Source organism: Myotis yumanensis, unplaced genomic scaffold (genome assembly GCF_028538775.1).
Source record: "Myotis yumanensis isolate MYYU_CA2020_CCGP unplaced genomic scaffold, mMyoYum1.0.hap1 SCAF_2, whole genome shotgun sequence".
NCBI lineage: Eukaryota > Metazoa > Chordata > Mammalia > Chiroptera > Vespertilionidae > Myotis > Myotis yumanensis.
In genome coordinates, this window is record NW_027223753.1 from 206,101,691 (window position 1) to 206,129,501 (window position 27,811).

At 42.4% G+C, this 27,811-nt stretch overlaps 1 protein-coding gene across 2 annotated transcripts in view; it reads right to left on the reverse strand.

Annotated features, from left to right (window-relative positions):
* Positions 1-23,241, reverse strand: part of ADAMTS5 (ADAM metallopeptidase with thrombospondin type 1 motif 5) — a 56,689-nt gene extending 33,448 nt beyond the window's left edge. Inside the window, exons 1-3 of one of the 2 annotated variants that reach the window (XM_070407010.1) lie at positions 23,090-23,241; positions 20,939-22,763; positions 10,143-10,275 (exon numbers count right to left, since the gene is read on the reverse strand). In XM_070407010.1, coding sequence (XP_070263111.1) covers positions 10,143-10,275; positions 20,939-22,042 — 1,237 coding nt within the window. In that variant the 5' untranslated portion in view covers positions 22,043-22,763; positions 23,090-23,241. Of the gene's footprint in view, positions 1-10,142; positions 10,276-20,938; positions 22,778-23,089 lie in introns of those variants that run through there. The other variant, XM_070407011.1, reaches the window with a different exon arrangement.
* Between the last annotated feature and the right edge of the window lie 4,570 nt (positions 23,242-27,811).

The following is a 27,811-nucleotide window of genomic DNA, read 5'->3' on the forward strand; positions in this document are numbered from 1 at the left end:
GAAAGAACAAAGTAGGTGGGATCTCAATGCCAGATATCAAGCTGTATTACAAAGCCACTGTTCTCAAAACTGCCTGGTACTGGCACAAGAACAGACATATAGATCAGTGGAATAGAATAGAGAGTCCAGAAATTAGCCCGAACCAATATGCTCAATTAATTTTTGACAAAGGAGGCATGAACATACAATGGAGCCAAGATAGTCTCTTCAATAAATGGTGTTGGGAAAATTGGACAGACATATGCAAGAAAATGAAACTAGAGCACCAACTTACACCATACACAAGAATAAACTCAAAATGGATAAAGGACTTAAATGTACGACAGGAAACCATAAAAATTCTAGAAGAATACAAAGGCAACAAAATCTCAGACATATGCCAAAACAATTTCTTCACTGATACAGCTCCTAGGGCAGTTGAAACTAAAGAGAAAATGAACAAATGGGACTACATCAAAATAAAAAGCTTCTGCACAGCAAAAGAAACCATCAACAAAACAACAAGAAAACCCACCTTGTAGGAAAACATATTTGCCAACGTCATATCTGATAAGGGCTTAATCTCCAAAATTTATAGGGAACTCATACAACTTAACAAAAAGAAGATAAACAATCCAATCAAAAAATGGGCAAAGGATCTAAATAGACACCTTTCAAAAGAGGACATTCAGAAAGCCAAGAGACATATGAAAACATGCTCAAAGTCACTAATCATCCGAGAGATGCAAATCAAAACAACAATGAGGTACCATCTCACACCTGTCAGAATGGCCATCATCAACAAATCAACAAACGACAAGTGCTGGAGAGGATGTGGAGAAAAAGGAACACTTGTGCACTGCTGGTGGGAATGCAGACTGGTGCAGCCACTATGGAAGGCAGTATGGAGGTTCCTCAAAAAATTGGAAATGGAACTCCCATTTGACCCTGTGATCCCACTTCTAGGAATATATCCCAAGAAACCAGAAACACCAATCAGAAAGGATATATGCACCCAGATGTTCATAGCAGCACAATTCACCATAGCTAAGATCTGGAAACAGCCTAAGTGCCCATCAGTAGATGAATGGATTAGAAAACTGTGGTACATCTACACGATGGAATACTATGCTGCTGTTAAAAAGAAGGAACTCCTACCATTTGCAACATCATGGATGGAACTGGAGAGCATTATGCTAAGTGAAACAAGCCAGTCAGTGAAGGAAAAATACCACATGATCTCACTCATTCATGGATAATAAAGACCATTACAAACTTTTGAACAATAATAGATACAGAGGCAGAGCTGCCTCAAACTGATTGTCAAACTGCAGTGGGAAGGCCAGAGAGAGTTGGGGGGCAGGAGGGAGGGGAGTAAGAGATCAACCAAAGGACTTGTATGCATGCATATAAGCATAACTAATGGACATAAGACACTGGGGGGTAAGGGAGGGTAGGGGTTTGTCAAGGGCGGGGGGGAAAAAAGGACACTTATGTAATACCCTTTGTAATACTTTAAGCGAAAAAAAAATAAAATAAAGATTTCAGTGGTATAAGCAAAGCAGTTGATTTTAAAATTCTTTGGTATAATTTTATGAATATTTTGGCATGCTACTTGGCATACTATTGTTGACTTGTACACTCCCTACATTTACTCATTTAGCACTGCAACTTCATTTCTGCTGAAGATACAGATAAGAAATTCTTATTTGGCCCTCAGAGAACATTGCCATGCTGAGCATGAACGAATCTGAGTCCCACTTCAGCGAGAGCTAAAAGGAGATGGGAATTTTATAAGATCCCCAAGAGTCGGTCAGGAGCGGACTTGCTTGAGCATCCATTGAAAGAGAGACGGACTCTTTGGAGGGCAGAGGAATGGTCTCTCCTCCATGAAAAAGTATGTCAGCTGGCTGGGACAGGCACGCTCTCTCAAGGGCACTGAGAGTCATGGGCAATCTGAAGACCTTTTAAGCGCCCAGAGAAACGGGCAGCCAGTTCCACAGTAGCTGGAGCCAGGGCACAGTGAGAGAAACCCATGTGACTTCCCCGCAGGAGCTGGACAGGAATGAAAATGGAAGATCAATGTGAGGGATGTTGGATCCCCGTCAGGAAAGACGTGACACACATAGCAAAGGCTGTGAGCAGGAAAAGTGGCGATTTGCAAATGGGACCCTCCAATCATTATGCTAAGACATCCAATGCCAGGCATGATATTTGCCAAAACCTTTGAGCCCTAAAATGGCAAGGTACACATAAAAGCATAAGCTATTTTAAATGTTGTTGTTGTTCATCCTCAGCTGAGGATATTTTTTCCATAGATTTTTTTTTTTCAGACAGAGTGAAAGGGAGGGGGATAGACAGAGAGAGAGAAACATCGATGTGAGAGAGACACATTGATCGGTTGCCTCCTGCACACATTCCTACCAGGATTGAGCCTGCAACTGAGGTAAGTGCCCTTTACCAGAATCAAAACCGAGACCCTTCAGTCGTGGGCTGATGCTCTAACCACTGAACAAGACCTGCCAGGGCAGCAGTACCTATTTTAAAAGGACATTCTCAGTAAAGACAACACACAAGAATACTAAAAGCTGACTCAAAGAGAAAAATCCAGAATCTAGGAAATTTAAAAAGCAATGTCCCAGCTGAAAACAATATATTTCAAGTACATGATGTGAAGGGGAATCAGAATATATCATGATGTCATTGCCTGCCTAGGACATTGCCTTTTTCCAGTGAGAGTTTGCTCATAAATCACTCACAGAGATTTTTTAAATTACAGATGTGGATGGGAGATTAAGCATTTCTCCGACGAGCTGCCTCCAGCAGGCTTAGCATGGCTGATATTCATACATGTGCCCCAGAGAGTAAAACAGCCAATGTAAGAAAATGTTGGAGAAATTGTTTACAACTCTTTAAAGTGATTCATTGTTGTTTTCATCAAATATGTATTTTATGATGAGTTTTTAGAACAGAGCGAAGTTATTTGAAGGGTAAAGTCTTAGAGGAGGCAGGGGGATGGATTCCAGAAAGTCACAGAAAAGTCATTGTTACCCTTGGAAAGAGAGAGAGATACATTTTTCTCAAGTCAAAGTATAGGAAAAAAAAAAAGATAAAGAGGTCTCAAAGCAATTTCGGAGGGTAAAAGAAGATATTAGAGAAAGTTTAACCAAGTTCCCTCAGTAAAACAGGATGTGAAAACTCCTAGTGGATTTAGGGCAACAATTCACTATCTGGGTTTCAAGTAGAGGTCCTGGAGTCTTGATTTATGGAAAAGTTACTATTTGTATTTGCCACCATTTACAATTAGTAGATTGCAAAAGATTGAATAAGTTCGTTTGCTTGAACTAAGTTAAGCAATCATGTTTACATTACTATTTTTATTAGTGAATCTCTTATTCTCAATTGATGTAATTGCAAACTTCTCCCCTAAAATCCTGAGGCAATTAAGGACCAAATACACTTGCGTAGCGGGTGCACTTGTTAATGGTATTTGCATTTATACACTAAATAAGGAAGAAAAGGTATTAGAGAGGTCAGAGTAAAATTTAGAGAATCATGTAACTGTCTGATCTGGTATTTTCTCAAGTGAGGCAGCCACCAGAACTGTATCTTGCTGTTTAAAATCAAGGTGTAATTTGTAAGTGCTTTTGGACTGATCTATTCTTAAGAGACTAAAGCTCATCATAAATACAAAAGTCATGCTATTACATGCCCATCACCCATCAAGAAGGAGTTTATTTCAATTAGGCTAAGGAAATGCATTTCATGGTAGACTATGTCAAAGCAAAGACTATGGGGTAAGAGTTTGAGTTATATTGTTAGTTCAGATAGCAAACAATTAGTCACATGATACTTTTTCTAGTATGATAACCGTCTTTTAAAATTGGCAAGTGGATGTGATTGTATTAAATAAATTTCATCTCTAATGTTCAAAATATAGATTTTAAAATCACAAGTGAATTGTGATTCACTTGCCTTTCTAAATTCACAAGTGAATCTGCTGTTAGAAAACCTGAGACAATGTTCACCTGGGTAAAGACATGCTACTTTAAAGGAAAATGTTAGTTCAGCTTCTTATTCAACTCAGGTATTACTGTACAACCAGAGCTGACTTATAACATTAACCTCAGGAAGGAAATTGGTTGTTTTTCTAAACTTTGGTCTGCAAGTTAAACAGAATTTCAGGCTCTTGACCCCAGAGTGACCAATGGACAAGGGGACACAGCAAGCTCCTAAAAATGTGTCACAAAACTCTGTAATGTGTTTACTTAAGAAAGCACTGGTCAAATGAAGCATCTGTCTCTTAATGAAATCATGTTTTTATTTTACCTAATTTTCCAGCTGGGATTATTGAGGTGCAAGAAGGTCATGCCAAGGGGTTGAAAAGTGAGTCAATAGCTCAAATGGGATCAGAATCTAAAATCCTTGAAGAAGACATCCAGGAGCTCCAATAGCAGGAGAGCTCATGTGCATTCAAATGCAGTTTTATATAAAAATCATAAAACTCTAGAACTCCCATTTCAAAACAGTAAACATAAATGGCAAATGCTGCATCAATTGGAAGGAACAAAACTTAATTTTTTTTACCTTATAACTAGCTGTGTCAATATCCTTCTGAATCAAATTCAAAATTATCACCTTCAAAATGAGCACCAACAAACCATTAGAGGATAGTATCAAAATCTTGGGGTCTGTGGCCAGAGGAAATGGGTTAGAATTTTACCAGTATACTAGTTGTTGACCTTAGACAAGTTTAGAAATTTCTCTGTATGTCAGTTTCCTGTCTCTTGGGTGACCCATTAAAAGTGCTTACTTCATGGTGTTTTGTGAGGACTCAATGATATAAAAGATGCAAAGTGCTCAGAATACAGGCCTGACAAATATCTATTGCCCAGTAATTGTTAGCTATTTTGTTGTTCTCATTGACATCCTGGGCTTATTATACTTTTACTTATGAGTATTCCAACACTCAGTCGTTTTGATGAATTTTGACATTTCTAGAAACTCTTGATTTGGGAGAGAAAAGGACATTTCTTATCATAAGGAGAAAAAATCATGCATTAAGTGTGTGAGATATTTACTTCTTATGCCACCTTCAACTGGTTGGGTTTCCACAAATGGAAGACAATCTATAGGCCTCCCTTTAAGAAATATTAATTGGGATTTGATTTATAAAACAAACAACTGATGCTAAACACTAAATCTCTCAATGCTGCCAGACCTACAACAAAGACCTATTCCCATCTTTCATCTGGGGGCCAAGAAAGACACAGTGTGGCACTGGCCCAAACTGGATTGAAAAAATGCTCAGTTTGTGTTGATTAAAGCTATGGTTTTGGGGGAAAATACCAAGTTTAATCCTAGCTTCCTTTCATTTCACATCTCACAGCCAGTCCTGACATCTGATTCTGTGCACTTGGCGTTGGTCTATGGTGTTTCCAGTGCCTCTGCAGCTTCTCAAAACACGGCCTTGTTTAATCTAATCATCTATGGGAGCACAGTCCCACGCAGATCAGCACAACCAGAGAACGCACTCTAACCACAGCAAAACGCGGGCAGCTACGCTGTTGTGTCTCAACCACTTCCTAGGTCTCCAGCCAAACATTTGGCTTCAGCTTTTTCAGTTGCCTGCTTTCAGCTGAGGAAGCATTTTGGAATCTTTCATGGTGAAGAGAGTCACTTAGCACATTTTATAATTAACTACCATAAAGCAAAGCTTCGGCAAGTTTGCAAATCATGGATTTCATCAGTCTAAATAAAGTCAGATTGTTCCCCATGCTGTATTAGAAGCTGGCCCAACATCAATAAAATTATTATTTTGAGCAAGCATGTGTGCAGCAGGTGAAATCTTTATTATTACAAGCCGATAATAAAAATTTGACAAGTTAAAAATATAAACTCAAAATATAAACTTACATTCACTTGGAACTTTCTCCAGTTCACATTTGGATTGTAAAATGGCTGTAAGCACATTCCTGCCTCCACTCAAGGAACAGAGATGGGGACTGGGTTCTTGATGGTTTAAAGCAACTTTCATAAATGTTCTCAAAATTTAGTGTTTACATGCACACAACGCAGACATGAGGAAGGCAAAGACTTGCTGCCTATGGAGAATCTCAGGTCATCAAAATTTACTTTCCAGAAGTCTGTATGGACACCAGTTGAGTAGGTACCTCTAATATCTAGCTCTTTCTTAGAAAGAATGAGCAGGGAAAGAAAAGTATTCCAGTTAACATGCGGGGCATGAAAGCAGGGCATGAAAAGAGTCACTTTCCCAATTGTTCACTTAACCCACTTCTTTCTGACTTTAACACCATGGATATAGAACAGGTGCCAGAAGGCACTTGAGGCTGGCCTCTTTATCTTTCCTATTAATTCTCAATACAAACATGTTTCAGATGGAGGAGGGAAAAGAGCAGAGAAAATTCTGATTCAGGTACAATGGCTTTGTGTTTTAAACCACTATGTATAAAAGAGGATGCAGTGGGGCACTCCATGAGAAAATTTAAGTCGGTTCATGAAAGTGTTATTCTTAACTAAATAGATCCTTTAGAGCAGTGGTTCTCAACCTGTGGGTCGAGACCCCTTTGGCGGTCGAATGACCCTTTCACAGGGGTCGCCTAAGACCATCCTGCATATCAGATATTTACATTACGATTCATAACAATAGCAACATTACAGTTATGTAGTAGTAACGAAAATAATTTTATGGTTGGGGGTCACAACAACATGAGGAACTGTATTTAAAGGGCCAGAAGGTTGAGAACCACTGCTCTAGAGCTTATAGAAGAAATAAAAAAGAAAACATATGGAAACAGCCTGGACATTTTCTCCACAGCTTATGTTTTAAGCTAGTAACATATTCATAGTCTGTGTACATGAAGCAAACTGCACATTCTGAAATGGGCTCAAGGAAATTCAAAACACTCTAGCAAAACCAGGGTTTTCATCACCAGAAATAGCCCGTATTGTTAACCTCCAAATCTGGGAGGTGGTCTATGTCTAATAAAAGGGAAGGGAGGAAATCACATGAGAAGGATGGAGTAGAATTAGAATCCAGAGCATGAATAGCTCGTTACATGGCCTCATGCAACAACCTAAAAATAAAGCACTGGAAACAGACCCAAGAACACACTGGCTGTGGAGGGGGGACTATAATCACATACAGATGATTAGGAAATATGTTGTAAGGTTATCTTCTCTAAGTTTTGTAAGGCTCAGACTTTATAACACATGTTCACAATTTTTTAGGCAAAAAGTGAAATTAAAGAATAATAAAGCAATTAGAAAATGAATGAAAGCCAGATCTCTTTATGAAATGGGAATTAAATCCATATTCCTCTATGCCCAGATCTTAAATGTCTCAGATTGGGCCATATGTCGTGCAAAAAGGGAAATTAAGTAGGCAGAGTTTGATTGGAGAATGAATTATAGAGAAGTTTAAAGAAGTAAATAGAGGTGATTCAACCAAGAAATGAAGGGGGGGGACTGACAGGTGTAGTCATATGTCAACAATTCAGGTTTGATTTTTCACATAGAAACCCACATTTCTCCTACATCGTTGTCTTGTAAAACGATGTTCAATATTCTTGTCCCACTAAGAAAAGTTTGTATTGCACACATTTAGTTTTAATAAAACATCTGTTCTCATTGGTATCTGGCTGCTCCCCTGTCAGACGGTTGCATCTGTCTGTGTGACCCCAGACCCTTGGTTTAGGATTAAGGAGGGCTGGGAAAGGTGATGTTGGGAGCCTTTTCATCCCAGCCCAGTTGGCTTGAGAGTCAATGCAGCCCCAAAGAAGATGCACTTACTGCTGCAGGGTGCTCTTCCAGGGAAGTCTCCCAGATGCTGTCCAAGTGTGAAAAGGGATCAGTACAGAATTGAAGGAAGTAATAGCCCTTCCTTCAAGGAATTTGTAATCTCTTCTTTGGAAGATCAGGATTTGGCTCATAGTCTTATAGATGGGTGATGCCAAAATTCAGCTCTGTTCCTTATTCCTCACCATCCCTCTACCCAGACAGAGAAGAACCACCCCCTGCCTTCCCAGGGATTTAGAATCTTATGGGGCTTCTCTCACTCTGAATAATGGTGATTAATTACTGGTGTTGCTTTTTAAATCTTCTGTTTAATTACAATCCTCTTGAGTATTTGGACTAATCTCTCTTCGGTTCTGATGCAGAATTGGAAGGTTGCCAATTCTTGGGCAGCTTTCATGTTTCTGCCGCTTATTCACTCATGAACACAGAGACATGTAATAAATATTGAGTTAAGATCTATATGAGGTTATAGTTTTGTTTTTCTTTTTTTAATCCTCACCCAAGGATATGTTTTCATTGATTTTAGAGAGAGAGAGAAAGAGGAAGAGAGAGAGGGAGATAGGAAGGGAGGGAAGGAGAGAGAGAGAGAGGGAGGGGGAGAGAGAGAGAGAGAGAGAGAGAGAGAGAGAGAGAGAGAGAGAGATTGCCTCATATACCCGACCCTACTGGGGTTTGAACCTGCAAATTTTTGGTGCATAGGACAACACTCCAACCAACCAAGTCACCCAGCCAAGACGAGGCTGTAGTTTTAATTACTTTAATATGCATGAGTGAGAGACAGGTGAAGACATAATCCCATCCCTGAAGCTCAAATGGCATATGGATCTTAAAAATACTTTCAACTCTTCTAGCCCAGCACAACAGAAAGCCATGGATTCTGAGAGTGTCTAAATGACTCAGCTGACATAAAACACAGAATACTAAGACAGAGCTGGGATTTCATCTCAGATCACGGGTTCCTTAAGCTAAAGATGCTCAATTCATGAGATGTTATATTGAATTATTATCAGCAGTGCCTCTGAGTGGTAACTTAGGCAACAAATACTTTATGTTTGTTCCTTTTTTTTGCTTAGATGATAAGAAGAGTGTCAGTTAAGAAAATTAAAGTCATGATTAACACATAAGAATTGAAATTTGACTACAGATCTCTATTTTACTGCTGCGATACACTGATGCATGCAATTAATTACACCTTTGATTTGAAGTATTTAAAGAACACATAGAAGCAAGAAATCAACACCTTGTGGAATATTCTTTGCCTACTGGGGATGTGAAAAAATTTTAATTTCTATTTAAAAATTAGGGTTTCAGCTTAAAAAATGAAATCTATTTAATAAAATACAGCAAAAAATAACAATTATCAAATCATACTCTGCCTGTCCAAAAAATGATGCTAAAAGGTGATACATGCATTTAAAAATGGAAATGAACTATTTAATTAAAAAGCAAAACAGATGATTATGTGGATAACGATAACAGCTGATATCTATAATTTACCCAATTTGGTCCTGAAAATACCTCCATGAAATAGGCAATGTTGTTCCTATACTTCAGATATAAAAACTGAAGCTTAGAAAGTTTAAATAGTAAGACCAATGTGACAGAGATAGAAAGTACGTTAGCAAGAAGTGAGCCCAGACGTGTCTAACTCTAACATCTAATCCTAAGTACTGAACTAACCTCTCATATACCTACCTAGTAGCCTATATCAATGTTAGAAAACACATATTCCTAACTGCTGGGATATTTTTCAACAACTAACTCAGCCCTAAACTTCTAGTTTTAGGATTTAGATGTGTTTCGCATGACAAACACACTAGCTAAATGACATTTTAAAACAAACTCTGTTGACCATTGAGCTCGGCTTTGCTGTTAAAAACAAGACAGGCATGTTTACCATAAGCTATTGATTACCTTTGACAGGACCAAACTATAATCAGCCACAGTGGAAGAAAACATGATAAATTTGTGTGCAAACCACTTAGCCCTGGATGAGTCAGTAGAGTCTTGAGTAACCCCTGAGAGGAACATCTCTGCATTCCTAGCCAACTGTGACAAATCTCCTCTAAGAGTCATTTAAGGATGCTTAAAAGACAGTGGCAGTAGCAAATTTCTCTTATGCTTTTGAATGACAAGTGTCAGACAGGAAACATCTACTGTGTGCCTGACTCTGCCTTCCGTCTCCCTTATTAGTTAACCCCGAAAGTGCAAATATAAACAAATTTAATCCCTAAGGCCGCATCTGAACCAGGAGAAATCTGGAATTCATTGCCAAGTATTTCAGTTCCTGCTGCAGCTGTTACAAGTGTTTGATTTGGCGAGGGAAGAGAAAGGGCGCTGCATACCAATTTCGTGAGCCACAGTGAAAGCTGCGTGGAGGCCATCGTCTTCAATCACAGCACAGCTGCGCTCCGGAGAACATATGGTCCCAACGTCTGCCATTCCCAGGGTGTCACATGAATGATGCCCACATAAATCCTTCCCAGGAGAAAGAAAGAAATCATTAAAATCAATTACCAGCCAGAAGGGTCCACCTTGGAGAACCACTTGCTCCCTGCAAAAGGCAACACTGGGCTATGTTTATGGTATCACCTGTTCGGCTCTGGGAATGTGCCAAAGACAAACCAATGGCATCGACTCGTCTAAGCTTCTCCGAGCCCCAGAGGCACAGAAGGAGGAGGGGACTCAATTACATTTAAAAAGATATCGGAGGATGGTAGCTTGTCCATTATAGGAACAGCTGGAGCCTTCGCCGAGCTGTGGCCCATGTATGCAGACACATATGTCATGGACCACTTTCACATATGGTCATGCTTAGGAAAGCTTTAATAGTCTGAGCTAAATGCATGCTAACTTTATCAGAAGCCCCGCCTAATAATGTATTTTCCATCACAGGGGAAAATTGCAACCACATATTTGTGGCAGAATATCAATATATCAGTTATTTGGATAGGAAACTAAATTTTAATCTAAAAGCATGATTCCTTGAAAGAGCATCTCTTAATTTCCAAATTGAGGTGTAATCTCACAGTTTGTGTCTTCAGAAATGTATGCATTTAATGAAGTATTTCTCAACCAGATCCGTACTCAGAAAATACATGTTATATATTGTGTTTATATAAGTGAGTGTATGCATTTTTCTGGTGAGAAGTTGTATATTAAGAGATTCTTAAAGGGGAACATGATCATCCCCTACTAATGGTTACAAGTTATAGATTTAGATAAAAGAGACATCAACAGACAATTGAAAATGGAGAAGTGTAAAGAGAAAATATAAGCCAATTTTTTTTGCATGATAGATGTATCATGATAAACTTTCCCTTAAATGCTATTTGAGTATTAATATACATTAGAATTTCTTGTGCTTGCCTATGGTTTTCAATAAAAATTAATTGACAGTGTGCACATTTATATCTAAAAAAGCAAGATAGTATCCTAGTAAGCCATAGGTAAATAACTAGAATGAAAAGATTTTTTATAAAATTATTAATTACTATGAAAGATGACAATGTACTAGTTGAAATAACATGCACAGCTTCTATTACAGCTATCATCTTAGTATCCCCACTACCAGTGTCTGGCTAATGATAGAAGCTCAACAAACATGTGCTTAATTGAGGTGAATTATGATGTACAGTCAGACGCAATGTAGGCCTTACACATCTTTAACAAGCTATACGCTAGCTAAGCTAGTAAGACCTCAATGGACTTCTGGAAGCCAGAACAAGATGTTATTACTACATAACTAATGCCACCTCCTCATTGTCAACATATTCTTCTAACTCTTCTCTATTTTGCTGCATAAAAATCCAACCATGGTGAAAAATATTTAAATGATATAGCTTCTGACCTCTCTAGTACATTTTCTAGTACATTTTCATTTCTTACTGTGTTCCATGCATTATGAAATCCCAACTGTGATGAATTACACTGTGGCTGCCATCTTATTATAGTTCCAGACAGTGGAAATCTCGGCCAAGGAGGCTTGGTGAATCAAATCACCAAACCAACAGTAGCCTACCAAAGTTTCCTGTGTATCCTTATATGTCATCCTGTGGGATCTCAAATTACAGCTGTTGAAAACAAATTAGTAGTTTTTAAAATTGAAATTGGAACACACTTTTGCATAATAATAAGTCTTAGATTTAATAATATAGTACAATACATTTTTTAATCCATTCCACCCCCCCCCCAACCCCCGCAATCCTTTTAGTAGCTTTAAGACCAAAAATCCAGGTTAAGTTTATTTCTGCACACACATTCTTTTTTAAACCAAGACTTATGTTTATCTCCACAACTTTGGGTTCCTTATCTTCAAGTAGAATGTTGAAATTCAATATTATTTCCCCTTCTTGCCCCTTACTTCATTAACAAGTTTGAAGAGCCACAGCAAATGGAAATGGTCCTCCTGTTCTGAACAAAGTTTAATCTGGATTTTTAATTTCTTTATGTGTGCTGGTAATCAATTGCTCATTAGAGGCCATCAGTCCTCCTTGTCATCCTTGAATTGCATTAAATGCATTTGGCCCTTTGCCACAGAAATGTGTGCATGTGACAAAATTATGAACAGAAGCAGCTATTTTTTAAAAACACACTGATTAAACCCCTTGATGACATAGTCACACTCTCTATATATTTCTGTAACTATAATTATGTAAACTGGCAGTCTTTCCATTTAATTCACACAGTTTCAAGCACTGGCAGCCCTGTTATGATTTCATCCTCAAGATTCACAGTAAATGCATGTGTTTCTTTGTGATCTAATGTTCATTCCAATGTATTAAAACTCAACTTGTGCATCAAATTAGTAAGAGTATAGCACATCACACCCACGTCTATTTTTTGTGGTGATTTGTAGAAATATTTATAGGTGAGAATCTTATTTGAAATTTATAGGAATCTGTATTATTATTCACAGTAGAAGTAAGAATACTGGTGGGGCAATAGCATTGATCCATCCATCTCTCTGGATTTGGGGGAGGGGATAATGAAGAAATGTGAGTCACATACAGTATTCACACAAGAGATAAATGAATTAAAAGTGCTGACAAGAGCTTTTCTGATTGATTAGTATAGATTTGAAGGTAACTTATATTTTTGTTATGTTAAAGAGGTTCTTTTCATACTGGATCAATATTTTATCAGCATGGTGTAAACAGACAGTAATGCAATGGGAGATTTAGTAAAAACTAAAAAGTGAGGGTTGCAAGAGTATGCAGAGATTTAACCAGTGGGCTTGTGGTGTGGCATTGGCCAGGAGACAAGACTGGGTCATTGTATCTAACTCAAAAATAGAGCTGAAATAGTCAGCAAGACTGATGAAGACTTGACAGTGAGGTCATTGGCATGGCGACCATTCGATGGTTTGGCCATTATGAATATGGCAATATCTGTGACTTATGGAATTTAGAAGAACTACTAGTTCCCCAGACCTATTCCTGCAGTTGGAGTTGGAGACAGGGAGCCAGCAAAGTATAAAACCTTAACAAGCAGATGCCGAGAAGACAGTACAACTTGGGGAATCCTGGTGGTCAGGACTGGGTGAGAAAAATGAACCAAGCAGGTGTGTGAACATGCAAAGTGAAACAAATAACAGGAGATGTAGGATTTCTTGCCTTGCTCAGGGGATAGGTCTCTCTGTGCTGCTAAGAAAAGGAGCTAAAAGGAAACACATGCTGATAAGAGCACAAATCATCACAACTGCAGCAACAGCAGCCAGGATGAAGGAAGAATACCTTGTAGAAGAGAAACTCGAGTTAAATAACAGCAGCTTCTGTTTCTATGTATATCACCACCTGGGAAGGGCAAGTGTGGAGCTCAAGGGGAGGGCATAAAGAAAGGTTCAACTATCCTCAGATGTCTATCTATCTGTCTGCCCAATTCCTATGAAGAGGGATTGATAGAAGATTAGTCTGATGTGGAACATATTTTAGCCATAGTATTACACAAACATACATTTACACACCACAATCCCCCATACCTGTGAATCCAATTCTTGATGTGTCATTTGGCTTTCTGGCTATCCCAATTACAAAGGCCTTGATTTGGACCTCAGTAGAGACTACATTAATTGTGTCTGTTGGTCCAGCCATTACAATAACCCATGTTTATACAATCCCTATCCATGCTTCTGATGCAACTAAGTAATACCCGCCCCCGCCCCCCCCCCCCCCCCCCCCCAAAAAACACACACACAGAGCCTAGCTGGATTAGGAGCCAAGAGATCTAAGTGGATTTATTCCTCAAACAATTATGGTGTGCCCACAATCTGCCAGACACTGTGCTAGGTGCTGACACTGTGGTACACAATAAAATAAGAGCTGATCCTGACCCTTAAGAAACATGAGGATCTGGTGGCAAAACAGATATGCTATGAGAGGAGCAGATTGTGACATGCTGTTATGAATAGATTGTTGAGGGAGCGCAGAAGAGGATTTGGGGGAATCAATAAAGGTGTCTGGAAGGAGGTAATTGGATCTTGAGGGATAAACAGAAGGCTGACAGTCTCAGAGGAAGGGTACTCTAACAAGGAAAGATTGGTGAATCCATCAGGAGATGGTGAGTGGCAGGGTCTGTTTCGGAAATGACAGGAAGTTTGTTGGGGATGGAGTAGACAGGATTTGTTAGATTCAGGAGACTTGGGGAAGCTGGAAAAATAGTCTGGGCCCACCCAGAGTTCCACAATAGGAAATTTTCTCTGATAAATGTGTAGTAAGAAGAAGGGGAAGAAGGAATGGAGCAAGTTGGGGATTGAGGGAGTAGATGCTTGGAGGAGTCATTTTGGAGAACAGAACGGAAGCTAATCAGAGATAACAAATGGAAGGTCACTGTTTTTTAATTCTAACTCTATTAGTAAGAATAATTATGTAAGTCATTTATATGCTTTCAGACAAAGCTCCTTCATCATTAACATTAGGAATTTGGACCAGGTGATCTCTATGGCTTTCCAACTATACATGTGTTAGTATCCAATGAAAACATTCAATTTATAGATGGAGAAATGAAAGCTCAGGGGCAATAAGTGTTCAAAGTGGGAAGCTTGAGACTAGTGAAGCTGACATTCAACCCATGCCTACAGACTCCAATTCTTGAACCTACTTTGCAATGGTACTGTTAGATCACCATATATGTTATTCTTGACATTACTCTTATTTTTTACATTCATAAACTGTGCTTGGTCAAGCAAATTCCTTTTTTGCAACAGATAATACAGCACAGTCTTTATCTCTATGTTCTGTTTGGTATAACTCAACAATTTAGAGGCATATTAAATATACAAAGTGCACAAAGTTGTTCCAGGAAAGAATATAGAAGTGCAGGATAAGAAATCAGTGACATCATTAACATGCCTCTCTTTCTCACCTGCCATATCTGATAGGTCACTGTAAGTCACTGACTCCATCTACCAAAACTCTCCTATAACTGTCCTCTCTTTCTCATTCATTCTATTATTCCTTCCTGACTAGACTATCATCCAAGGCTGGTCCCATTGCCTCTTGTAACTTCCCTACCTATATGTTTAGACCCCAGATCTTTTTTTAATATATTTTATTTTTCAATTACAATTTACATTCAATATTATTTTGTACTAGTTTCATATGTACATACACCATAGTGGTTAGACAATCACATACTTTACTAAGTGTTCTCTGATATTTCCAAAACACTAATTCAAAAGAATATATGCACCCTTATGTTCATTGCAGCGCTATTTACAATAGCCAAGATATGAAAGCAATCCAAGTGCCCATCAGCAGACGAGTGTATAAAAGGTTGTGGTACATGTATACAATAGACCCCAGATCTTATAAGATTCCTCTATTCCTCCAAAATTTAAAAGACACAATCTTAGCCTCCATTCATCCATGCACAATGCAACCCAAGCTTCCTGTCAGCCTCAACTGCACCTTCATGATCCATCTTGTCCACTATTCCTTGCATATCTCATCAATTTTGGCCCCAAATCTTAGCCTCAATATTCCTTCTGCCAAAAAGGATGAATTAACTCACATCCACCTTAATTTACACTTCTTAACTTGATCTCTGCTTCTCTATTTTCTGGTGCCATTGCTTTCATTTAGACCACCCCAAGTCTCCTCTTGAAGATTACTGGACCCACACAACCATATAGGCCAGAAGGTTTTTTCCAGAACACACCTCTGGTCACTGTTGTTTCCTTCCATAGATATTCTTTGAATTTAGTTTACAATTTGAACTCTTTAGCAAAATGCTATAAACTGACTTGGGTTCCCCCTAGCCCCAAGTTTGTATGTTGAACCCTTAAATCCCCAGTGTGACTGTATTTGGAGATAGGGCCCATAAGGAGGCAATTAAGAATTAAGAATAAATGAGAACATAAGGGTGGGACCCTGATCCATTAGGATTAGTGTCCTAAAGGAAGAGATACTAAAGTTCTCCTTCTCATTCTCCCTCTATAATTTGATTGTTATTGTCTTCTCTAGATTAACCTATCACCCTTCCACTCAGATATTGTCTGTCCTATCACATATCACCCCCTCCATTTCACAGAATCACCATATTGCCTCTGGGCCATGATCGTTTGGTGTGTCTGCAATGCCTATCTCCTCCTTGTGAGTCTGGCTAACTCCTACTCTTTCTTCCAAATTGAACCAGATGGGTCAGTCAACCTTCTTATGTACTTGCATGATATCTAATGACCTCATCTATCATAAAAGTTATCATGCTGTACAGCAATGACCCATTTCCTTGTCTCTTTCCTTAAAGGATTCTTAGGAAAGTGGCTACTTTTTAAGCCTCTGAATCCCTCTCTGCCTATTGAATATCTGCATATTTTAATTCTAACATTTTTAGGTTCAAGAACACTAGATATAGACCAGACAATCTTCTCTGTCATTTGTCAGCTATAGCTCTTAAAAGATTATCTCTATTTCTCTTTGTATAAATGTCCTTCTCTGTCAAATTACAACAATGATGCTAAGTTGCAGATTGTTGAAAGATTCATTGTAAAACTGTTAATGATTATAAATAATATGTGAAAATGCTCATTGAAAGCGGGGTGGTTCCAAAAAATATCTAACCATCCTTCAATGGTCAATTCAATTGTACATGTGCAATGAAGCCTGTATAAAGCTCCATAGATAAAATTGATTGTTCCCTCCCTCTCCTTTTTCAGACTTTGTTTTTAGCTCAGTTGTAGCATTGATCAGAGTTTCCTAACATTACAGTGACTTATACATTTATCTGCTTCATCTCCCCTGGTTATAAGCGCTGGTGGGAAGGAATCGGTATTTTCAATCTTGCAGTATTGGCATGTACTCTATGAGAAAGACAACAATGAAATAGGTTCTGTGTGTTGTGCTATATTGTCTCTAATAGATTTTAGACTTTTCAGAATATTCCTCACAATTTCTTTATTTGTAATTGTTATATAATTGACTTATAATGTTATATTAGTTTCAAGTATACAACATAATGATTCGATATATGCACATATCGTAAAATTATTACCACAGTAAGTTTAGTTAACATCCATTTCCACACGATGACAGTTTTTTTCTTAGAGTTGCTCAATCTGCCCCAATCTTCCCATTTCTGAGTTATTTTGCCTTTTATTAAATGGGGTTGACCTATAGGCTATAAATTCTTACTAAGGGTTCATTTCGGCTTTAAATGGGATTTGAACTCAAATATGAGATGGATTTTGCCAGTCTAGTCGGCAAGCAAATAAGAAAAAGCACATCCTTCTGCCTCCTCCAAGCGTCTGACCTCCTTGTAGGGCCCCCTTTTGTCTGCACCTAATAAGAAGCCAGATGGGAAAGAAGAAACGCTATCAGTGGAGTCCCCACCACAGCATTATAAAACACAACATAAAGAGGTGTTAGCTGAGAGGCAATTGCCTATTAACTGCCACACTGATAATTAATAATGAAAGTGAATGAACCTTTTATATTGCATAGTCTCATAGCTGGTTCAATGACAATCCAATGCTTTCCATCCATGAATGAGTGGAAGCTTTCATTGGTGTTGTCCCAGTTGGGGGATGTTAAACACCTGCCAATTTTCATATCAAGCAGGTAGGGGTCTTGCTTCTAAAGAAGAGTGCATGGTCTCCAAAATGGGCTTAAGAGTTTATCTTTAAAGATACTACTTTAAAATAAAAGAAGAAGCTAGGAATAAGGAAAGAACTCTGTAAAAGTACAATTAAATCCTGGGGAGATTGGATTTCGGCTGCTTGATGGCACAAGTGGTGTGAATTCCAGCATAAGTGCCATTCCAGAATGAAAAACGACTCTTGGGCCAGAAAACTGACTGGTGCTAAAGTTTCTCTAATTAGTACAGTACTGAGTGCTGGGGGACAGTCCTGACAATGAAGCGTGTCAGTTTGATAAATGAATTACTAGCACTATTCTGCTGACTCCCGGACACAACGCTCAAGGTGGCCTCTGCTAGTAAACAGGGGTGGAAAACACATCCTCACACAGTGCTTCATGCCCGAAAAACAAGTAATTTAGCAGAAGACAGCTGGACACAAAATTTGAACAGAGCTCAGAGCCCATCAAAACATGGATTTCATGGCTTGGCGTCTGGCTGCTAAGCAACGGATTTATGACATCAAAACAGAGTTGTAAAAGTAGGATCCTGGTGCCAACTCTGGGTAGTTCCCATTGAAAAGAAATAGCTGCGAACACATTTCTCTAGGTCTTAAGAGATCTGATTTCCCTGGGATAGGAGAGCTCAGATCATTTCTCCTCTAGCCCAGAATGTGTTTTCCACATTCTGAAGTATTAGGTGGAGATTAACTTTGCATTTTTGAAGTATGCTCAAGTGCATGCTGCCTAAGGGTCTCAGAGTATTTTCCTCAGCTCCTTAATTAATAGCACTCTTTTAAATGAGGTGCATGTATGCATAACACACACGCTTTTCAGATATTTGGTTCTCATCCAGTTTGATGTAAATACCAGAAGGCCAGCCCCAAACTAAATGGCAACTGCTTCACTAAAAGTGTGATTCTGCTTGGTGAGGAGGCCAGAGAGGGCCCATGCAAAATACTTTCCATGTGTGGACCAAATAAGAAATAAGTGTTATTATGATACTCATGAGCAATAAGATAGACTGTTCATTTATTTCTCCTTTGCGTTCATCTATTTAAAATATACTGGTAGGTTTCAGAGCTTGGAAAATAGGAAATGTTAGCTACCCAAAACTAAAAACAAATCCAGAAAAAGCAACAGACATCATTTAGAACCACTGACTAGTTTTCCCTTTTCCAGGGAAGCAATTAGGAAAACTGTGGGGCAGGAGGTAAGACTTAACAGTCTTCTATTAATTTTCATTTTTAAAAAAGTATGGAATGTGCATTTGCATTTAAAAAGGAAAGTGAAGCATTGAAATGACCTACTCTTTGGAGCAGTTTGCCTACAAAAGTATTTTTCCCTTTGTCTTTACAGAACTTCCTTCCATAAACTCTCTGGAGCCTCCTTCTTGGCAGCCTCTTGTGATGTAGCAAAGCAAGAAATCCAGACATGGAAAGTTGCTCAAAAAAAAAAAAAGAACTTGGAAACCAAAGAAGAAAGAAATAGTTTTACAGGAGAACTTCACACTGAAGGCTGCAAAACGAATGTTCTTCCGTTTCAAAGGTGAATGTTGTGCAGAGAAATGAAAGGATGTTTCCCGGAGATCAGTTCATGAGGAGACAGATTTTCCATGGTGCATAGCACTGTGTCCTGCCGGGTTCTCCCTAAGCTGCTGCCCTCTGCTGCCTTTGTTTACTTGTGGTTTACATTTATGTCTACCCCAGAAACCACAAGTGTTTCTCCACTCCAAATTTATCAACATGTTTTCTTCATGCCAGGGGTACCTTAGTGAAAAAAAGGGGGGAATTTGGTAGTGGAGCTCTGTGATTCTAAAACCTCCTTCAAGCCACCATTGGATTTTCTATCCTAGCTCTGGTTGTTCCATTTCGTCCCAAGGTTTTGCATACTCTTTCAAAGTTTCTAATCCTTCATCTATACTAGGTGGATCTCAAACACTTAAAGAATGAGCTTTAAAAGTCGCTTCTTACCAGATATCTGAGAGGCACAACTTAAAACTACCAGTTAGAGAAGAGTTGTGCAAATTGAGGCTCAGAGCTGAGCAAGCCAGGCTCAGAACCAGCCCAGACTTTTGTGTCTGAATGTCACACTCACATGGTGTCTGATGATTGTGCAAATAGAACCTCTGGGCCTATAAAGATCAATGTCTTTCCCTTTCGGGCACCGTCTTCCTTAAAAGAGGAAATCCTGAGAAAACATTCTGCCCCATGTCTTAACTCTTTGCCCAAGATCTTTCCACACTGGAGCTTCAGAAACATTCATCCCAAACAAAAAATGTAAGCTGAGTGTGACCTTTCACTGAGCAGGCAGTGCTGGCAGTGCACTGGGCATCCAAGCCAAAGGCGTTACCAAGAAACCTCACAAGATTGGGTTTCTAACCAAGGAACCTCACAAAATTGGGTTTCTACATTCTCCTCACCCTCCTGCATTCCTTCCTTCCCAGGAATGAGATTCCAACAGGGTGGACATGCAAGAACCTCATCCGGAAGCCAGACTGAATAAAGAGTCCTACCTTCGGAAACTCTTCCCTTAACTGGATGTGGAAGAGGTTTAAGTACGGATGTATAAACATCACAAAGGAAGGTGATGGATAAAAATGACTACAATGGATGGCCCATCAAGCCCATTCCATGAAGTTGAACAAAGTTCTATTTTCCCCGATTTCCAAGACAAACTTGCTTTTCCCCTTCCCCACTTAGCTATCTTCATTTCCCTGAGCATTCTAGTCCCTTCTTATCCTATTGATGCATCCATGACACCATATCTTGGACTAGAGATATCCTGCCTGTCTGCCTGCCTGATTGATTGATTGATTGATTGTCTAAGCAGCTCTGGTTCTTTAAGGCCTGCCTGCCTGCCTGATTAATTGATTGATTGATTGATTGTCTAAGCAGCTCTGGTTCTTTAAGGCGGGGGTGGCTGCTGGGGTTACCCTGAATACAGGAGCAGAGGGGGTGTCCTGCAAGAAGCAGGTCAGCATATCCAGAGTGGCAGGTGGTTATCGGAAGACGCCAGCAACCAGTATGGCTGTCCCACGGCCCGACCTCCGTCCGCCCGGCTGGACCTACCTGGCGAGTAAAGAGGATGGCGGCATCGTAGTGCTCCTCGTGGTCGTCCCCCAGCTGGTTGTGCTGGTGCTGCCACTTGCAGAAGTTCTTGAGCGTGGTGGCCGCGTTCTTGCTCACCTCCAGGCTCTTGTCCTTGTCGCCCAGCACCACCACCTTCACCACGGCCAGGCGGATGTGGTTCTCGATGCTGGCGTGGCTGTACAGCCGGTTGGCGATGGAGGCCAAGGTCAGCAAGTAATGCTGCAGGCCCCGGCCGTACAGCCGCGCCATGGACGCGTCGGCCACCAGCAGCAGCTCCACCTGGCGGGCCCGGGAGATGGAGCGGCGCCGCCGCCGCCACCAGGTCTGTGGTCCCTGGTCCCCGTCCGACGGCGGAGCCGACGGGTCCAGGAGCTGCGGCGCCAGCGTCCAGCGTCGATCCGGGCTGCTGCGCCGCGAGGGGCGCTCGAGGGGTCCCGTCGGGGACCCGGGGGTCTCGCAGCTCGCGCGCGGCGGTAGGGCCTCGAAGCTGAAGCCCTCGCGGGTGTAGGCGTGCAGGACCCGCGTGGACCCGTCTCCATACACGCGCCCGACCTCCGCCTCGGCCCGTGGCCCGCGCAGCAGGGGCTTCAGGGTGTAGCGCGCGTGCTTGACGGCGAAGAAGCCGTCCAGGCCGCCGCAGAGGTCAAAGACGGCCAGGGACCGGGGGCTGCCGTCCACCGTGCCCCGGTAGAAGCAGTGGCCCCGGTGGCGCGCGGTGGCGCTCGGCCCGCTTCCCGAGGGCACCAAGCCAGCGGCGCCCACCGATCCATCCCGCTCCAGGTCCAGGAGGAACCTCCGGCCGCCCGCGTAGACGAGGTAGCCCACCTTGCCGCCGCCGGAGTAGATCTGGTCGATGTTCTGCACCAGCCCGCGGCTTCTGCGCTGCGGCGCCAGGGGGTGCGGGTGGCCCGGAGGCTCGGCCCGCTCCTGCGCCTCCTCCCCCTGCCGCCGGCGGGGCTGGGCGGCCGCTGCCGCAGCCCGAGGCTGCCCGGCTTTATCCTGGGCAGGTGCCGCGGCGGGGCCGGCGGCGAGCAGGGGCAGGCGGAGCGCGCACAGCAGCAGGGACGCCCACCTGAGCAGCATAGTGCGCTGCCCGCGGGGAGGGGCTGCGCGCGGGGACTTTATGGGTATTTGTTATTCGCTCTGGAAGGTGCCGGGGCGGGAGGTGGGGGCGGGGGGGGGGGGGGGCACACACACTCGCTTGCAAGTTGAGTCAAGTGTCCTGGGAGGGGGACCCAGCCGCAGCGCTGGCCCGTCCGTCCGGGCTGCCGTGCCAGCGTGCGAACTTTTCTTTGTTGGTTTGGAAAATGTTTGGATTCGTGCTCCGGAAAAAGGGGGGAAAAATAAAAAGGAGAAAAGCCGGATTGTGGAGATTCAGCAAATATGAGAAAAAGGAGGAAGGAGGGGGGACCCAAATCCTCCCCAAATGCAGCCACGAAAAGTAAGGAGGGTGCGGTGCACCGGGCCGGCCACTGATGTGCGCCGCCTCCCGCCCCCGGGACCCGTGGGCAGCGGGGGCTCCACGCTCCGGAGCTCACTTTCTTGCTTATTGGGTGGCTTTCTTCGACTCGAAGGAAACCAAGAGGAAAGGAAGAAAGAAAGAGAAAAAGGCCATAAAAAATTAAAACAAAAACGCCGGGGGCGGCCTGCAGCGAGCCAGCGAAGCGGCGCGTCCGTGTCCCCTCGGATGCGGTGTCCTCCTGGCCGCGGTCATCCCCAGTCGGCCGCTGCGAGCGCCGAGAGCAGCGCGAGCGCTGTGAAGATGCGAGGAGGTGGAACAATGAATTTATAGCGGCATGCCATCCTGCAATGGCAATTTCAACAATTCGTCACTGCAAGCTGCCTCTTAAAGGGAGAGCTTCCCCCACCACTCCCACCCTTCCCGGTCCGCGCCTAATCAGATGGGGGAGGGCGGGCGAGGGGGGTGATCGAGGAAAGGGAGACCAGGAAGGAGGAAGGAACCCGGCGAGGTGGAAGGAGGGAGTAAGGGGAGGGGGGGAGGGGGGCGGGGGGAGAGTAAGTATTTGGGTAAGAAAAACAGAAGATTTCCTTGGCCTCATTTAAAGCCACAGCAGCTCCGGATTCGTCTGATATTTCACAACGAATTGGGGTTGGCTAACCTCGGCTTACCTCATCTCCTGAAGGGGTGTTTGGTGTGTTTTGAAAGTTACTGAGACATTTCAAGTCTCTCCCTGCCTCCTTCTCTCCAGCTTTCCTTTCCTTGGGTAGGAGGTTCCTGCCGAAAGTTTTTCCCCATTGCACACCCGTGCGCTCCGGCCTCTTAAACGTTGCCACTCCATCCACCAGCAAAGGGCTTTCGGCTTCCCATGCGCCCCCCGCGTCCAGCTTCCCGTGCGCCCCCTGGTCCCGCGCTCCACTCGCCTCCTCCCAGCCGTTCCGGGACCGAATTTCTCCCCCCTCTCCCACCCTCCACCTCCCACCCCCATTCCCGGGTCTGAGGCTCCCGACAGTCGCCAGTCTCCGGGTTAGGGCTCCGGGTGACTAACTTCTCCCAGCCACCAGCAGAGGGGCCGGGCCGCCCGAGTGCCGCAGGCGCTTCCTGGCGCGTCGCTGCGCCCAGAGCGCTTCTGTGCCCCCAGCTGGGCAGCCCTGGCCTGGGAACTCCACGCCTTTGTGTGCGAGCCCTGGGCTCCCCCCTTTCTCAAGCGTGCTTTGCATCGGTGCCCACAATCTGTCACCTAATCCCGGATGTCTGGAACTTCTTTTGCTTTGCTTTAAGAAGGCTGGGCCAGAAGGAGTTAACTCTTGAAGGGAATTGCGCTCATTTTTTAAATATGTGTACCCACACTTTTCTTCTTTCAGCCTAAGTGATAATAAAATGATCAATACTGCTATTCATCTCTCCTAAAACCACCAGTTATCACCCTAGGCTCTGACTTGCTATCATTCTCAGAAATTCCTTTCAGGAGAAAAAGAAGACTTCGTTGGGGTGGGCTGTAGGGTGATGCAGATTAGTGCTTCTTAGTACCTCAGTGGTATTGTCACTGTGCCTTGGTTGTCCCTTCTTTGTTTCTTCTGATTGTCCGCTCTAATAGGAAGAAAAAAAATCCAATGACTTTGTAACCATTACCTGGTAACTGTCAGAAGGTCTACTGTAGGGGCAGGAACATCCTCCTCCTGCCATTATTCTTCACACAAATAAATGAATAAACGGGTGAAAAATGGATCCGGTATTATTAGCACACTTCTGTCTTTCCTTGTGTGTTTAACTTACAGGGATGTGGAGGCCTCAGTGGACCCCAAGGTGCTGGTGGTATTCCTAGATCCTTGGTAAGCGAGCTGATCTCTTTTCACGGAGAGGATCAGGAGGTCCTGGGCTGATGTGAGCTCCTCCGAGTGGGAATGAACCCCAGGATGGAATCCTGGAAGTGCCCAGCAATGCTTCCCATGGCCTGTGACTGGGTGCACCCTCTGGAGCATCTGGGTGGCATGGGAGTGAAACATGTCCTGAGATTTAGTTCACGTTTATAATTGAAGTGATCATTGGGGTGGGGATTTACCTAACAACCCCTAGTCACTAGGGCCTAGTAGATTCTGAAATACCTCTAGAACTGGGAGGAAGTTGCTATTGCAGAAGGCCATTGTCTTTTAATCAACCACCCCCTCAGTTGTCTCCTTGGTCAGTGAGTTGCCCATGGCCAATACTACCAGTTGAATATTTTGAGGAAACAGACATTCAGGATAAGTATAGAAAGGAGAACCTAGGTTTCTGCAGGCTTCTCTGTGCCACCAATAGCCTTCAAGTGTTGTGGGTTTGTGCCTAGAGAAAGCAATGTCTCTCCTGCCAATTCCAGTGAAAAGTAGTTTGATATTTGACACTAAACACCATCTCTAAAACAATTGCAGTCATTTTAACAATTTCATCATTGTCACTCAAAGGAGCACTTTGATAGGCAGCTTAAGTGACAGTGGTTTACATTTATTAATTACAACTAGAGGCCCGGTGCACAAAATTTGTGCACTCAGGGGGGAGGGTCCCTCAGCCCAGATTGCGAGAGGGTATAGGCCAGGCCAAGGGACCCACCAGTGCACTATCAGGGCCAGGGAGGGCCAGCCAGGTAGGGATTGCAGGAGGGCTCCAGGGCATGTCCAGCCCATCCCGCTCAGTCCCGAGATCAGCCAGACCCCAGCAGCAAGCTAACCTACCAGTCGGAACATCTGCCCCCTGGTGGTCAGTGCATGTCATAGCAAGTGGTTAAGCGGCCTTAGCATATCATTAGCATCAGACTCTTTGATTGGTTGAATGGAGGCCCAGATGATGGAACACTTAGCATATTAGGCTTTTATTATGTAAGAGATTATTTAGCATGTAAAGAAATTCTAACTGAATTTTCTTCTTAGTGAATGTTTTCCTGTTCTTTCTAAAACACTACATTTCTCACATGAATCATATCTCTGAATTTTATGCCTAACTCTAAATTTAATTTAATAATGCATTTGTACTCATACAGATTATTTAAATGTTTAGAAATACATTGAAGAAAACGATAGAAGCAGATAGAGCTCCAAATGTGAACATCAAGAACTAAATATTTATAGAACCATGTATTCACAAGGAAAGGAATTCTTCCAGTTTATAAATATAATGAGAAATTCTTACATATTCAGATAATTTCTACTTGGATTTAACTTTATTTTTTGTAAAAGTAATTTGGATACTTTACGAGGTACATTTGGTGATACTTTTAAAATATAACCCTAGTGGGTTAGGATGAACTGCTATGTTCCAAAAAGAATTCATGCCTTTCAGTCCAAGGAAGTAATTTGCACTGAATGAAAGTAGCTTGCAATTATTTATTTATTTATTTATTTTTGGACAGTAGAACGGCAAAATCTATTAGCAATCATGTTCAAGTGGACTAACTGCTAGGTTATTATTTCATTATTCCGGGTAGCAGTTTTACTTGTGCATATTTAATGAGGAATTCCCGCTGGGTTTACAGAGTGTCTGATCAAACCTGAGGCATAAGTTTACATTTTCCAAAAGGAAGAGAGACTTTTGCTGCCGACTGTTACAGTGGCAAGTTATCTTGGAGGTTATTTAAGGCAACTGCCTCCACTTACCAGGGAGAAACTGAGAGCAGAGACCGAAGTGGTTAAAGAGCCCACGAGTGGCCAGCTCCTCCGAACCTAAATCTCTTCCTCCCTTGACTGGTGCTCAGTCTACAACACCTCTTAAAACCTATCCGGCTCAACAAATATCCATCGAGGGACCGCTGCAAAGTGTTCCGTGAGGGCCTCTGAAGGCGTATAAAGACGAATAAGCCATGATTAATGTTCAGAGCAGCTCACGGTTCGGAAGTGGAGCCAATTGTCCCAAGAGATACTTGGAATATGAGCCGGAAGCTACAAGTATAGAGGGAAGAAAGCAAGAGAATGGCTCCTGCAGGTCCTCCAAGATGTGTGTCTCTAGTACAGCTTCACTCCACAGGATTTGTGCATCCTTGTAGGTTGAATTTTCTCAAATTTCCTTTTGCCAAAGTATCATTTCCTTCCTCTCTTGCATCTATGATTTTGATGGGAAGAGTGAGGGAGTAACAGACAATAAAACATTCCCCTCCAAACAACACCTGCTCCTTACCTCCCATGTAGGAGAGTTGCAGTCTCTCAAGATCCCTACCTGGTTTTTTTTTCTCTTCCCTGGACCTTGCAGTATTTTCAGCTCCGTGACCATCATCTTCCTCAGTGGGAGGATGGTAGAAGCTTGGAGCCAAGCACTCCACCAGGACTTGAGGCCATGCAAGCCGCCCGAGAGACCTTGGGCCAGCCTTTTCCTCCAGTGTCACTTAGATTTGCCAATTCTAGTTTTCATAAGACTTTCCTCAAAACCACAGGTTATTTTAGAGACCTCATATAAATGCAATCAAGCAGTGTTTGTTCTGTGACTGGCTTATTTTTCACTTATAATATCTTGCAGGGCCACCATGTCATCACACACAAAATAGTCAAACTCACAGAGGCAGAGAGTAGAATGATGGTTGCCAGGGGCCAGGGCAGGGGAAGTGGGGAGTTGTTACTCAATGAGTATAAAGTTTGAGTCTTGCCAGAAGAATAAGTTGTCAAGATCTGTACAACATTGCGCCTGCAGTTAACAGCACTATATTGTACACTTCAAACACTACTAAGGGTAGATTTTGTGTTCGGTTCTTACTACAAAACCAAACCAAACCAAACATAACACCTTGGGAATAAGAAAAGGAAATGGATGAACTATGCTAGCTTTGATAGGAATCCTGATGTTGTAAAAGGTGAAACTATATCTGAACAGTCCTTCTCATCTTTTCCAGCCTATTACCTCCATCTGTATCTCCTCTAATGTTCCTCAGTGGTCTAACATGCATCTTTAATATATATTGATTTCAGAGAGGAAGGGAGAGGGAGAGAGAGGTAGAAACATCAATGATGAGAGAGAATCATTGATTGGCTGCCTCCTGCATGCCCCACACTGGGGATCGAGCCCACAACCTGGGCATGTGCCCTGACTGGGAACCAAATCTTCACCCCCTGGTTCATAGATCAATGCTCAACCACTAAGCCACACCGGCTGGGCCTAACGTGCATCTTGATCTTGACACACTGGTGCACGTGCACAATCTCCCACACATTAGACACACAAGGCATGTCAGTATGGGTGTGCTGACACACACACTCATCCAAACTGAGTTTCCCCTCTAGGCTGCACTGATGGTGGGTAGAAAGTCCTGATCAAAGCTGAGATCATAGGAAAGGGGGTTCTACCAACTCTACCTTGCCCCTTGCAAACAAAACTTCCTTGGGACCTGTAGTGTGGAGATTTTATTTTTCCAGGGACCGTTCCTGCATTCCTAATAA